This window comes from Triturus cristatus, chromosome 6 (genome assembly GCF_964204655.1).
Source record: "Triturus cristatus chromosome 6, aTriCri1.1, whole genome shotgun sequence".
In the NCBI taxonomy this organism is placed as follows: Eukaryota; Metazoa; Chordata; class Amphibia; order Caudata; family Salamandridae; genus Triturus; species Triturus cristatus.
The window spans coordinates 1,723,827,332-1,723,842,414 of record NC_140589.1 but is presented as its reverse complement, the minus strand read 5'-3'; the positions used below and the strand labels follow the sequence as shown (position 1 = coordinate 1,723,842,414).

The 15,083-nt window shown below is 40.0% G+C and overlaps 1 protein-coding gene across 2 annotated transcripts in view; it reads left to right on the top strand.

Annotated features, from left to right (window-relative positions):
* Nucleotides 1-15,083, top strand: part of RAB3GAP2 (RAB3 GTPase activating non-catalytic protein subunit 2) — a 687,447-nt gene that overhangs the window by 401,873 nt on the left and 270,491 nt on the right. For both annotated transcript variants that reach the window (XM_085612952.1, XM_085612951.1), the window contains exons 17-18: nucleotides 7,753-7,817; nucleotides 7,923-8,013. In XM_085612952.1, coding sequence (XP_085469078.1) covers nucleotides 7,753-7,817; nucleotides 7,923-8,013 — 156 coding nt within the window. The remainder of the gene's footprint in view (nucleotides 1-7,752; nucleotides 7,818-7,922; nucleotides 8,014-15,083) is intronic.

Below are 15,083 nucleotides of genomic sequence, written 5' to 3'. Positions count from 1 at the left end.
AATTCAGTGAAAAAACCATAGGTTTCACACATGTTATAGTTAGCTGGACATTTTACTCGTAAAAAACCAATGAAATTCCCCCGTTATAGTTAGTTCAGCTAACTATAACTCGCGCGCCCGCAATGCACTGCTGATGACGTCACATATTACATCACTCATGACATGGTCAGAGACATCACTCATGACATCACTGATGACATCTCAAATGACATCACTGATGACATCATCCAGTGAATGTGTGTTTTTCTGAAAATTAAATATGTTTTATATATGTATATCTCAAGGTTGATGGAAGAATAAATGGGTATATTACTGTCTAAATGTATGATTTCTTTTTGAAAAATTGATTGTGTAACTGACTGATTAAGTGTATCATAGTGAATACATGGCTTAGTGAGTAATGTTTAAATATGTAAATATCTGTATCATTTTTTCACTTTGTGTATAAGTGGCTGCATTTGTTGGTGAGTAGCTACATGGGTGTCTATATAGGTTATTAGTTGGTTTTTTGAGTATTAGTCTGAGTGTCTGCATGGTTCGGTGGGGGGTATGACGTAGTGCATAGGTGCATGAATGAGTGACTCACTGTTTGTATGTGTTGAACAGAGCATGTGTGCAGGACTGCATGGGTGGATGAGTGTGTGTATGGGTGTGTTAGTGAGTGAATGACTGTCTCAATAATGTCTTTATGAGTAACTACATATGTTTTAAACTAGTATATGTGACTATTGGTGTATATAAGTGAGTATATGTGAGAGTGAGAGATTGAAAGAGTTCCTGTATGAATAAGTATGTATTTCTATAAGTGATTGTTTAAAAGACTAAGTATGTGTAAGTTTCCGTAGAAGTAAGTGTGGTGGTGTGTGTATAACTGTATATGCAAGTAAATGTATGTTTGATTCTTTATTAGCATGAGTGACTATGTGTGTGAGTAGCTCTATGGATGAGTGGCATTGTGTAACAGGATGTATAGGTGTATGAGTACATATGATAAGTGAGTACATGTATGAGTGACTGTATAGGACTGTTGGTGAATGAGTGGATGTGTATGTGGATCTTAGAATTACTGAAGAGGTTGTTGTAACTGTTATTGGTATGTCCATTGTTTTGAAAATTTTAGTCTCTATTTTTGAATGTGTGTATCAAAGGTTATATTAGGGGAAGAGGAGGTCTGCCACTCTATCACAAGGATGATGTCATCAGTGATGTCATCAGTGATGTCATTTGAGATGTCATCAGTGATGTCATGAGTGATGTCACTGACCATGTCATGAGTGATGTAATATGTGACGTCATCAGCAGTGCATTGCGGGCGCGCGAGTTATAGTTAGCTGAACTAACTATAACGGGGGAATTTCATTGGTTTTTTACGAGTAAAATGTCCAGCTAACTATAACATGTGTGAAACCTATGGTTTTTTCACTGAATTTCTAAGGTTTTTTAAATGCTAATTCCTAACTATAACGTGTGTGAAACCTATGGTTTTTTCACTGAATTTTTAAGGTTTTTTAAATGCTAATTCCTAACTATAACGTGTGTGAAACCCATGGTTTTTTCAGTGAATTTGCAAGGTTTTTTAAATGCTAATTTTTTTTTTTCTTCTATTTTTTTTAAACATATATTTTTTTTAATTTTCTTACCTTTTATAAAGACTATGGTTAAATTTTTAAAATTCTTTAATATGTTTTTTTTAATATATTTTTTAAAATAAACATGTAAAATTTATTTGCAGTACATTTTTTCTATTTTTTTTATTATTTTTTTTAGTACGCGTACCGTAAGCTTACGGTAAGCGTACGGTTTACGCAACGCCCGTAATTTTTCTACGCTGCTTGCGTATAGTTACGCAATTTGCGTAGCCGCGCGTACTCCGCGTGGGACGCGTGCGCGCGTACGCTACACGCGCACGTTACGCGGAAGTGTCGGGTAGTGACTGTTATGCGCATGCGCGCAAGCGCGTGTCTTTTTTACGCGCATGCGCACTTTTGCCGTAAGCGTACCGTAAGCGTACCGTAAGCGTACGGTAGGTCATGTGATCATGAAACACAACTTTTGATTGGTTGAAACTACTTTCAGTTCTAGAACTCTCCTACACCACACCCATTCCTCTCATTTCTGCTTGTGATCCCTTAGGAGAAGGAGCTGGGTTGTCTTTGTGATACGATGGCAGAACAGCAGAGCTCTTCTGAGAGTGAGGCTAGCACTAGCAGCACTACCTTGAGGCAGAGAGCGAGGAAACAAAAGCCCTCTTATGTATGGGATTATTTTACTTTTCCTGAAGGCCAGCAAAAGGTAAATGCACCTTTAGTAACTTGTAAGCTGTGTAAGCGTGTACTTTCAAGAGGTAATCCTGACAAGAAGTATTCCTTTGGGAATCATACCATGAAGAGACACCTCAAGGATGTACACAGAAGGACACATGCTCGACTTTTTGGAGGTAACTCTTCAGAAAGTCAACCAAGCACATCCACAGCAGCTCAGCCTGGACCATCATCTGCAGGGCTGACTCCTTCTTCTGCAGGTCAGGTGAGCCCTTCATCTGTGGGGGGAGCATCTCCTTTTGCTGGCCCTCTGGAAATTAACCCTCGGTTTGCGAGGGTTGATATTCGATGCGCCTCTTGTCATGATCTAATTTGTCATAGGGAGACCAGTGTTTCCCTAGTGAACAACAAAATAGATCAGCACACTTGTCGCTTTGACTAATTTTCCCAGTCTTTCTTTCCTCTGTCCCTGCATGAACACAACGGCTCTTTTAAGAGCCAACCTTATCTTTCATCTTTTTTTACATATGTTTTTTAAAAACTTTTTTTTTTTTTTTTTTTTTTACCGTACGCGTACGGTACGCGTAATTTTTTTTTTTGTTTTTTTTTTTTTAAAAACACTAAAAATCAATTATCACATTACAAGGTCCTTGTGAGACTACAATTATTATTATTGACTTACCATACCCACTCAAAAAAATATTTATTCATTTGTTTTAAAAAAAATTGCTTTAAAAATGGTTCTAGTTTTCGAAATTTTTCTATATCAATCTGAAAAAAAAGAAAAAAGTATTAATATTTTTAAAACATTTTATAATACAGTACACATATTTATATATTTTTCAAAAAATATTTTTGCCTTATTTTTGCTGTTTTCAGAATATATTGCATTTCACTATAATCTCTGCCTGTAATTCCTATTTGCACACAGAGTCATGTTTTCACATTAGTCCCAAATGAAATTTCTTTGCCAATTTGAATGCACACTTACTGCTCTTTTTTTTTGGCAAGTGAAAATCACTTTTACAGACTGACACATTATGAATCCACTTTTCAGATTTTTTTAAATGCACATGTCCAAACTGCTTTTTCAGACCACCACCATGTGTAACCTGGGTGGCTGCCTACATTCCAGCAAGGGCAACCAGCCTTAGTGATGCTGAATGTATTTGCATTACAGACTGAAACCTGAAAACCCCACTCGCTTGTAAATACTGTGCATGATTATACATGGCAAGCAGCTGGGTGTGTGCTAAGAGTCTGCTTCTGCACCAAAAAATCGCTCCCCCTTTTTCCTACTAATGCAACTGTGAAATCACCAGACCAAAACGCATTAAATCTCTGCCTGTAATTCCTATTTCCACACAGAGTCATGTTTTCACATTAGTCCCAAAACGAAATTTCTTTGCCAATTTGAATGCACACTTACTGCTCTTTTTTTTTGGCAAGTTCAAATCACTTTTACAGACTGACACATTATGAAACCACTTTTCAGTTTTTTTAAAAAGCCCATGTCCAAACTGCTTTTTCAGACCACCACCATGTGTAACCTGGGTGGCTGCCTACATTCCAGCAAGGGCAACCAGCCTTAGTGATGCTGAATGTATTTGCATTACAGACTGAAACCTGAAAACCCCACTCGCTTGTAAATACTGTGCATGATTATACATGGCAAGCAGCTGGGTGTGTGCTAAGTCTGCTTCTTCCCCCCAAAAATCGCTCCCCCTTTTTCCTACTAATGCAACTGTGAAATCACCAGAGAAAAACGCAATAAATCTCTGCCTGTAATTCCTATTTGCACACAGAGTCATGTTTTCACATTAGTCCCAAAACGAAATTTCTTTGCCAATTTGAAAGCACACTTACTGCTCTTTTTTTTTGGCAAGTGAAAATCACTTTTACAGACTGACACATTATGAATCCACTTTTTTTGATTTTTTTAAATGCACATGTCCAAACTGCTTTTTCAGACCACCACCATGTGTAACCTGGGTGGCTGCCTACATTCCAGCAAGGGCAACCAGCCTTAGTGATGCTGAATGTATTTGCATTACAGACTGAAACCTGAAAACCCCACTCGCTTGTAAATACTGTGCATGATTATACATGGCAAGCAGCTGGGTGTGTGCTAAGAGTCTGCTTCTGCACCAAAAAATCGCTCCCCCTTTTTCCTACTAATGCAACTGTGAAATCACCAGAGCAAAACGCAATAAATCTCTGCCTGTAATTCCTATTTCCACACAGAGTCATGTTTTCACATTAGTCCCAAAACGAAATTTCTTTGCCAATTTGAATGCACACTTACTGCTCTCTTTTTTTGGCAAGTTAAAATCACTTTTACAGACTGACACATTATGAAACCACTTTTCAGATTTTTTAAAAAGCCCATGTCCAAACTGCTTTTTCAAACCACCACCATGTGTAACCTGGGTGGCTGCCTATATTCCAGCAAGGGCAACCAGCCTTAGTGATGCTGAATGTATTTGCATTACAGACTGAAACCTGAAAACCCCACTCGCTTGTAAATACTGTGCATGATTATACATGGCAAGCAGCTGGGTGTGTGCTAAGAGTCTGCTTCTTCCCCCAAAAAATCGCTCCCCCTTTTTCCTACTAATGCAACTGTGAAATCACCAGAGAAAAACGCAATAAATCTCTGCCTGTAATTCCTATTTCCACACAGAGTCATGTTTTCACATTAGTCCCAAAACGAAATTTCTTTGCCAATTTGAAAGCACACTTACTGCTCTTTTTTTTTGGCAAGTGAAAATCACTTTTACAGACTGACACATTATGAATCCACTTTTTTGATTTTTTTAAATGCACATGTCCAAACTGCTTTTTCAGACCACCACCATGTGTAACCTGGGTGGCTGCCTACATTCCAGCAAGGGCAACCAGCCTTAGTGATGCTGAATGTATTTGCATTACTGAGTCCAACCTCAAACCCTTAAACTATTCTTTTTTTTTCCAGTACACCTTAATTTATCGTGAAAACATAGTCCATATTATTTTACATGTTCCTCACATTTAAATTTCTCCCAAAACAGAAAATGATAAACGCAACTTCAACAAAAGGATTTCCATTTCTATTATTCATTTCTTAATTTACCATATACATCTCCTCTCAAACTCTAACCTCACCTTTAAAATTAGTTAGTTGTGAAAGAAATGTGGCACTCAAACAGCAGATTAGCAGAGCCAGGATCTCAGAGCTGTACACCTCTCTCCTCTCAGCAGAACCAGATAATGGCAAACTTTTCCCTCTATTTTTCCACACATATACATGTAAGTTTCAAATCTCAGTGCTTCCCCCTTTTTTTCAAATGTAATCACACATTTCTATTGGTTGAAAACCAACCCTTTTCCAAAAGTACCCTGCCCCCAACTTGACTTCTGCCTAGTACCCTTCCCCCAACTTGACTTCTGCCTGCTACCATAGCAACAGCTCATGGAACACTGCTGTGTGGAGTTAGGTCAGAAGTTCGCCACACAATGTTTCAATTCCACAGAGCAAGAGTGCTTGACTTTTCAAACCTAACAGCAAATCCATAGTACTGTTCTTTGGTAACACATTTTTTTGTACCAATACAAAACATGCTTCTATTAATTTACACATACAGCCTAGTTTTTATTCTAGAATGGTATGAAACAGCCAATCAGTTCTTTTTGTTTTAAAAAAAATATGTATGCCTCCATTTCCAAACTGTCTTTCTTTTCATATTGCCATTCTACTGAAAGACACCTCCTGAGTGCATCCAGTTCTCCTTTGAAGATGTTCACAGTGTGGATTGTAGGGCACAGCTATGTCTTCTGGAGTGAAAAGTTTGCAGAGAAAACAGGTATGGTGAGAGACCTTGCTTTGCCAAATGTAGACATTAAATGGATTGGTCAGAGAGGGTTAAAGTGGCACCAATTGATGCCATTGGTGAAATCCTTCATGCAAATCCAACACCCTGACCTCATAATAGTGCACTGTGGTGGCAATGACCTAGGCACTTTGACTGGGGTAGGTCTGGAAATGCTTATGAAAGACACCTTTGCACAACTGTTTTCACTTTTCCCTAAAACTGCCTTTGTGTTTTCCAACATATGCCAAAGGCAAAAATGGAACTGGTCCAATCATTTCTGTCCGCAGATTGACAAAGCAAGAAAGCACGTCAACAAATCTGTTTCTCCTTTCCTCCGTGACATTATGGGTGCCATTTACCACAACAACTTGCGTTATGACATGCAAGACATTTATAGAGGAGATGGTGTGCACTTCAATGATGAAGGGAACAGAGTCTTCCTCTTGAACCTTAGACTCTGCATCGGTACTTACTTGTAGGTACCACTAAAAAAATGACTTCATAAACACAACGGCTCTTTTTAGAGCCCCCTAATATCTAAACTCTTAAATCTGCATTTCATTTCTTTTTTAATTTATTTTTTCTTCTGTACGCTTACCGTAAGCTTACCGTAAGCGTACCCCGTGATTTTTTTAAAAATCAATAAATGTTTTCTTTGAACTTTACAGTCCTTCTTTGACCCCCTCACAAATGTAAGGGGGTCTGTAACTCTCCTCCTTGCCCCCTTTTCTTGTTTTCACTCTTTTTTTTTCTGAGTGAAACACACAAAATGGCGGCCGCCGCTTCCTGGTTTCGGCCGATTCGAATGTTTACTAAGATCTAACAGCCAATCAGAATCGCGCTCGCGCACGCCACCGTACGCGTACGGTAAGCGTACGGTAAGCGTACCGTAAGCGGGCTCAGATATATATATTGATTTAAAGGCTATTTTCTCAGAATCTACTGAACAGATTTACACCAAACCTACAAAAGGCACTTCCTTGACATAGGGACTACCTCTCTGCCAAATTTCTAGTAATTCTGTTCAGCCGTTCGGGCTGTAGCTCGTTCTAAAGGTCCTATGGAAAAATGCATGGGAAAAACGCGTTTTGGGACCCCCCTTTTATCTCAGCCCCCGCTTGACGAATCCCCCCGAGACTTTCAGGGTAGGAGCGGAGCGTAGCGCCCCACCTATTTTGAGAAATTCGCGAGGATTCATCGACCGGCGCCAAAGTTATTCAAAATAGAATGTTGCGGATTTCCTATGGAAAAGGGGTCCTAACTATAACTACCTACTGGCGACCGCCAGTAGGTAATATATATATATATATATATATATAGTGAGAGAGATATAGATATATTAATAGATATAGATATATAGATATATTAATAGATATAGATATATAGATATATTAATAGATATATAGATATATTAATAGATATATGTAAATGTTGATATAATGTAATATATTGTGTTGTGTTAAGTCTGATGTTTGAAAACTGTGATCACTTCACCAAATGTTTCTTACGATGTATTAACAAATCTAATAGTAAAAATATGTATCTGAATAATTAAGTAATCCAATAAGACAGACATTCCAATAATATTACTTTTGTGAGCAGTTGAATCTTACAGATACATGATCTTTTTGTCTCAACAGAATCACGAGAAGCTGAAGTAAAAGAAATTCTTGTAGATATTAAGTACCCCGCAACAAAAAAACAGGTATATTTTCAATTACACAATCCCTCAGATGCATAAAATCATGTAAACATATATATTTAAAGACCTGCTCTTAGGAAAGCTTTTATTTTGTTGAATTTCTGACAGGCTCTGGAGAAGATTCTGGCGAGTGATCGCATATCATTCGCTTCTCTTACTAGCATAATTCGGACATTGACTGATGCTTTAAAAAGTCAAGGTAAGTAAACACATTTGCTATACTTTATAAGGTACATAATAATAGTATGCCTATTATGGTCTGGATAAAACTGACATGAGTATTTAAACGTTGTCACATTTTCTTTATACAGCTGTCAAAAGTATATTGCCCTGTTTCAACCAGTAACATAGATGTTTAATAGTCTTTTAAATTATACATGTTAATCTCTAGCAGTTTGGATACAAAAGATACAATCTCTGCAATGAAACAAGCCACTAGCTACTTAAAAACAAAAGCAGTGTAATTTTAGTGTCCCCTGCATGAGATATGTTTTAGCAGGAACTATAAAATATGAATATTATTACTGGTGGTTTATGGCTGCATTTTAAATCTTCAGATAGCCTGGAGACATTTTGTTTCGGAACAGAAACAAAGCAAAACATCAATTTTCAGTTTCTGCAAATTTCATGTTGTTTTTTCACCTTATTTCTTACAGTTTTAAAGAGGTGATAGATTGTGGAGATGTTTTTTTTTTCTTTATCAGACCATTTTTAATCAATAATGCTTGTTTTCTAGTGTGTTCACAAGCCCTCTACTCCGTAAAAAAGTAAAGCCCAACTAGGATACAATCATTCCTTGGCTGTTGCCTCTGAAAATAAGCACCTCATCATGGTCAGGTTACTCTCATCCCTTTATCAGGGCTGCAAGGTGACTTGCCCCACTGCAGAGGTACCCATCTAGCACAACAAGCATTGGGATAGCCACGTCCTCTGGCTTGAATGCTCTAATGTGTGAAAAAATCATTTTTGTATGGCTATCTTTGCATGCCTATGTTTGAATGCATTAGCACATTAAAGCCAGTCCTATTTAGGCGTAAGTACCAACTCTTGTTCAACATTGCTATTTAAACTTAAATAATCCATGTAACTCGAGTACTGATTAACCACTGAAGGAAAGTTCCTCTTCTTAAAATGAATTCTCCATCAATGGAGAAGAATATTTGATGCAACCCCTCCTCCAAATGAATAGTACATAAAGTAAAAATAAGAGGCACCAGCATATAACTTGGCTTAATTCCCTTTTAAATATAAAAATATTCAGCTCATTCAAAGATTAGGATGGATTTTAGCAGGTAAGGTTAGGGGGTGCGGTATTTATTTAAAGATACCCCTAAGCAGTAATCTGTTGTTCTAGAAAATCTGTAGTTTTTGGTTCCGATCCTGGCTTTTGATGATGTCTCGCCACCACATATTGTGACTTCCAGTTTAAGGTGATTTCACACTTGGCCAGTACGAAGACCAGATCCTGGAACTTACTGGTCACTTTATTTTTAGAAGTATGGGGGAACCACCCCCATAGGCAGTGACCCAGGGTACAAGGTACCTCGCCATCGAGAAGTGTAGCAACTCTACCCTGTGATCTCCTCCCAGAACTCACCAATCGAAGGACAGGCCCAAAAAGCATATGCATCAGATTGGCTCCCAGGGCCCTGCAACTAGGACAGGCTGCCCCCTCTACATGGAAGTACCGTTTATTACTCTCTGGCGTAAAATATGCCCTATAGAAGACATAGAAGTTAATCAATTTAAACCAAGCACTACAGGACACTTTGGAGATTCCGTCTAGTATCTTCACCCATGCCGCCAGTGGCAGGGGGATGCCCATATTTTCCTCCCAAACGGATCTTAGTGTTTTCAGTGGGCCTATAGTGTCTTCTCTAATAGCTCTACAGATGCAAGAGACACCCTTAAAACTGCCTGAGGAAATTACCATATAATGATAACAGTGATGTTGTGGTAAATATTTCATTACCGGTACTATTTTTTATGCGGTAAAGTCTAGTAAGAATAACTCAGTAAATATAAGAGGCAGAATCCGTGGTATTAGAGGTTCTAAAAGGCTTTATTCCTCTACAAAGGAATTACAGTTCGAACTGTAGGCTTCAAATTCCATCACCACGAAGGTTCAGGAAGGGAAGGCAATACATTATTGACAAGTAATGATATTTATATGAAAAGTATTACATTAAGACAGATGCAGGAGGCGTAACAGCTGATAATACAGATAATGATACACATACGTAATGAAAAAGGCGTACATATAGGCGTAACTAGATACGTCATTAAACATGATGTCACAAGTGGGTGGATCCATAAGAGAATCCTGCAATGTCAGCAGAAAATACTTGGCAGAGATGCGCGCGCAGCCGCATGACGTGTGAGTGACGTGCAACTAGAGGGTGAAGGGGACTTGACATTTAGCTCTACATGTGGAGACAGAAGTCTGAGGGGTCATGTCAACCTAATCCCAAATCATATCTAATATCTTATGTTTAAAGAACTGTATTATCCAAAAGGAAAGGTCTCTAGGACGGAATCTATTCTATACTGACTGTTAGTGCGTGTACAAGCGTCTAAGTGTCTACATGAGATGCGAGGGGGCAGGGATCTTCCATGGTAACAGGGGCTATGAATTACTTGCATGAGGACAGTGAGGCCTGGCCCTTTGCTCGGTAGCTGGAAGAATGTTTACCTAAACTACTAGACAGGAATGCATCGGATGAGGAGCGAAGAAGATAATCTTGAAGGTGAAATACAGTTTTTGGCAAGCAACGGCCGGATCAGGCACCGTTAGCCGCTCAGGGAGTAGGACAAAGTTCAGGGATACAGATGCGGGCTCGGACCGGAGCTTTCAGAGACAGAAGGCAGGAAAAGGCTTGATGGCAGAATTCAGGGCCTACTCGCCTGAATCTGTAAAATGTGGAAAGTGAACCACATAAAGTCGGTGGCCTTTCATACTTAGGAATGGAATATCTGACCCATTCATGGCGGATCTGAAAGAGGACATGTTGACGGTGGACGCACATGTATTTGCGTCTTCATAACTGGAACTGGAGGGAACATACATGTACTTGTAGCATGCACATGGAGCCGTTGGGGTCTACGATAGGGGACATAACTGATCATAAAATTCATATTTCCTCATTCCCTCCTTGTCCCCTACGGACCCTCAGGAGATATCGATCTTCATCAATCCATCGATCTGTTCATATAGCATCATTTGTTCTTCTTTATTCTTCCGGGATTTTGAACGAAAACTTGGATGCGGGATACACGATGTGGCACACAGGCCACAAATCGCTGGCCCACATTGTAGACATAAGCAGCAACTGAATAGTATGAGAAAGCCAATACCTAGGAAGGATAGGATCCTCCATCCCCAGGCTGACAACACGCTCCAGAACCAACCGGACCAAGTCCAGGTGCCTGGACTCTGGTGTATCTGGCTTATAATCTTATGAAGGCGAGTTATGGCTTTATATACTGACGGCGAATTTTCTGGTATGAAAACACAGCAACTTGATCCGATGACCCTACAAGCTCCGCCCCTGTCGGCCAGGATGACGTCAAGGACAAGACGATTTTGAAGCACTACAATCCGCATAGCAGACTGCTCTTCTGTTAAATTGCCTAGGGCGGAAGTAGTCTCGTTTACTACTGCTTCAAGGGTTCTAGTTAATCTACGTATCAGTTTACTATTAGTGACTGTTCCTATATAGGGAAAGAAACCTTTATTGAAATCTGTGTATTGCTCCCATGCCGTTTCAGTGTAATCGACAATCGGGAGATCTCTCTGCTGTCTATTGTGTACTAAATGGGTATTTCTGTGATAATCAGGAGGGGCTAGAAAAACAGGCGGCAGAAGGAATGCTATGTAACAGGTACCATCCCAATCTAGAGGTAAACGTATATATGCAGTCTGGCCACATATGAAGTAGGAATGACGGGAAGCTCTGAATGTAGACTTGCCTTGATCACTGAATCTTATTACAGTGGTACATTTACTATGGCCCATGTGTATGGAGCCATTCTTTCTTACACATAATTCACCTTTAACTGGAAATACTGACATAGCGGGCAAGATTGGTGTAGCTTCAGATTCAACATTCAGAATCATGAGGTTAAGTGTAAAGTTACCTAATCCATATACTTCATTTTCTAGATCAGTTCCTGTTCTTTTGGGAAGTCCCTCCTTGTTAGGGTAACAGACTTTAAGCAAAACTAGGTTCAGGTTTCCCCATACCCAGTTGTCTTGATAAACTACGGAATTTGAATCTAGGGAATTAATCAAACTAAACCATGCTCCACAGGAGCCATTGTGTGTGAACGGATACGGAAAGAGAGGCAAAACTCCCTTATAGTTCTGATAGGGAGGGAGTCGGCCACATATCCAACAATTGGTAGCATTGCTGATCTGATGGGAATGATGTAACATACTAATAAAAGTATTGTTGCGCAGCGCAAATCTATAAGACAACTCATGCGGAGGTAATTCGCTAAAAGAATGTTCAGCAGTAACATTGTAAGCACGCTTAGAAATAGGGTAATACATATGTAGCAATACACTAGAAATGATGATCAGAAAACTTAGAAAAAACAAAATTAATAATGTAACTGTGCAGTGACTACGAAGCGATTTACAGTACGCATGTTTTTTAAGCTTTATCTGTCTATTTCTCTCTCTATTTCGGTCTAGAGGATACATGTCAGAGACAAATTCAACCGATTCACCTTGGAGAGGACTTAAACAATCAAATTGTCTGACTTGCTAGACCTTAGTTTCAGTTTATAGAGTTCGTTTTTTGTTTGTTCAACCAAGGGGAGCTTTGAGTCTGTCTGTGAGGGAATGCAGGGCTGAGTGTTCACATCGGACGGTAGTCCATAAAATTTCTTGATATGACTCGAGTGCAGCCACCCTTTACGTCCCTCAACCTTCACGGCTGTCCTTGTTGTCAGCAAGACGAGTTTGGGCGACTTCCACCTGGGCTCCAGCTGGGTCTTCCGGTCGAAATTCCTCACAAGAACCAGATCACCTGGAACCACGTCATGGGGCTTTACCTCAGTGTTATCGGGAAAAGCTGCAGCTACCTGTGAACGACAAGATTGTAGTGCAGACATCAAGGAAGCCAGGTAATCTGTCAGCATATTACAGTCAACATCAGTGATTTTACGAGGTATAGGCGTCCCCCACATATTTGGTGGTCTACCGAAGATCACCTCGTACGGGGATAGCCCTGTTCGAGAATGTGCTACCATTCTCATGTAAAAGAGCGCAACTGGTAAGGCTACTATCCAATCGACACCTTTTTCTCTACATATTTTGGACAATCTGATTTTCAGAGTTTGATTATGACGTTCCACAAGACCTGCTGCCTCGGGATGTCGAACACAGTGGAATTTCCATTGGTAACCTAACAGAAGTGAAACGTGTTTCATTAGTTCGGATGAGAATGGCTGGCCGTTATCTGAGTATACAACACGTGGCAAACCGAATCGTGGGAAAAATTCTCGAACTAGCTGTTTGGCAGTAGTCGGGGCAGTGTAATCTGAAACCGGGTAGGCTTCTGTCCAACGAGAAAGAGCACAGACAACTACGAGAACATATTTGAATCCTCGACATCGTTCCATCTGGATATAATCCATCTGGAGGACTTCAAAAGCATGATCGGGAGGTTGAAATCCACCCTGCTCTACGGGGATGCTTTTACCTGGATTAAACTGACAACATATCATACAGGTACGTACTTTCTGTTTGGCTGCTGCTCGCAGATGTTTGTTGAACCAAATGTGTTGAATGCTGTCTAGCATAGCTTTTTCTCCTAGGTGCGCTGGACTATGTATTGTGTTAATGATGACTTGAACCATGGAGTCGGGAAGAAACCATATAGATTTTTCCTTCGTCATCCATCCTTGATCCGTTTGGATCCCTCCTAATTCAGTCCATTTCTTTATTTCTTCGGGTGTAGCATGTGTCTGTATGTCAATTACATCAAGGGCGGGATCCTTAACTGTCATGCAATGTGTTGGTGTCGGAACTATTGTCTTTGTCGTGTCAGTTGTATGAGTCTGGTTCTGAGCAGTCTGTTTAGCTGTTCTGTCAGCTAGGTCGTTTCCCTGAGAAATGATGTCGGTAACTTTTGTATGAGCTTTGCATTTCATAATCGATATTGCAGTAGGTAGATGAATCGCGTCTAATAGAGCTTGAATGAGGGGTCCGTGTTGGATGTGGGCACCGTGAGAAGTTAAATAACCTCTCTCTCGCCACAGTACGCCGAAGTCATGGACGACTCCGAATGCATAGCGTGAATCTGTGTATATGTTGACTTTCTTATTTTTGGCTTGAATACAGGCTTGTGTCAGAGCGATGAGTTCTGCTGCTTGAGCTGACAAAGTGTTAATACAATTTGTTTCAACGATTTCAGTGTCTGTTGTGACTGCGTAAGCGGCCACTAACTCTCCTGTACTTGTTCTCATACATGAACCATCCACATACAATGTTAGGTCCGGATCTGATAAAGGGATGTCTGTCAAGTCTTGTCTGGGTTTCGTCGTGATAGTAATGACTTCAATACAATCATGTGCTAATGGATCTGTTCCGTTTACTGGCAAAAGTGTGGCAGGATTTAATGTATTACAACGTCTGATTTCTATGTGTGGCTGAAACAATGTTAATTCATAACCGGTGAGTCTTGCTATAGTCAAGTGTTGTGTTTGTGTGCGGTTCAAGAGAACCTCTACTGCGTGTGGTACTTGTACTGACAATTGATGTCCTAACACTATGGCATCGCTTTGTCTGATTGCCAAAGCTGTTGCTGCCACTGATTTCAGGCACGCAGGAAGAGCCTGAGCTACTGGATCTAATGTACTAGAGAAATAAGCACATGGTTTGTGTGATCCTGCTTGTTCCTGAGTGAGTACTGACAAGGCAGTACCTTCGCGTTCTGTAACAAAGAGTGTAAAAGGTTTACTGTAACATGGTGTTGCTAAAACAGGTGCTTGGTATAAAGCTTTCTTTAAGCTTTCAAAGGCATGTATATGTTCTTGAGTCCAAGGGAGGACAGTCGATGTGGCTGCCTCCTGTGTTGTCAACTGAATGAGTGGTTTTGCTAGAAATGCATATTGAGGGATCCACTGCCTACAGTATGAAGTGAGGCCTATAAAAGCCCGCACCTCCTTTTGTGTCTTGGGTGGTAGCATGTTAGCAATTAACTGGATGCGATCAGGTGTAAGCTGTCTTCCCTCCTTGGACAGCGAGTGCCCAAGGTAAAC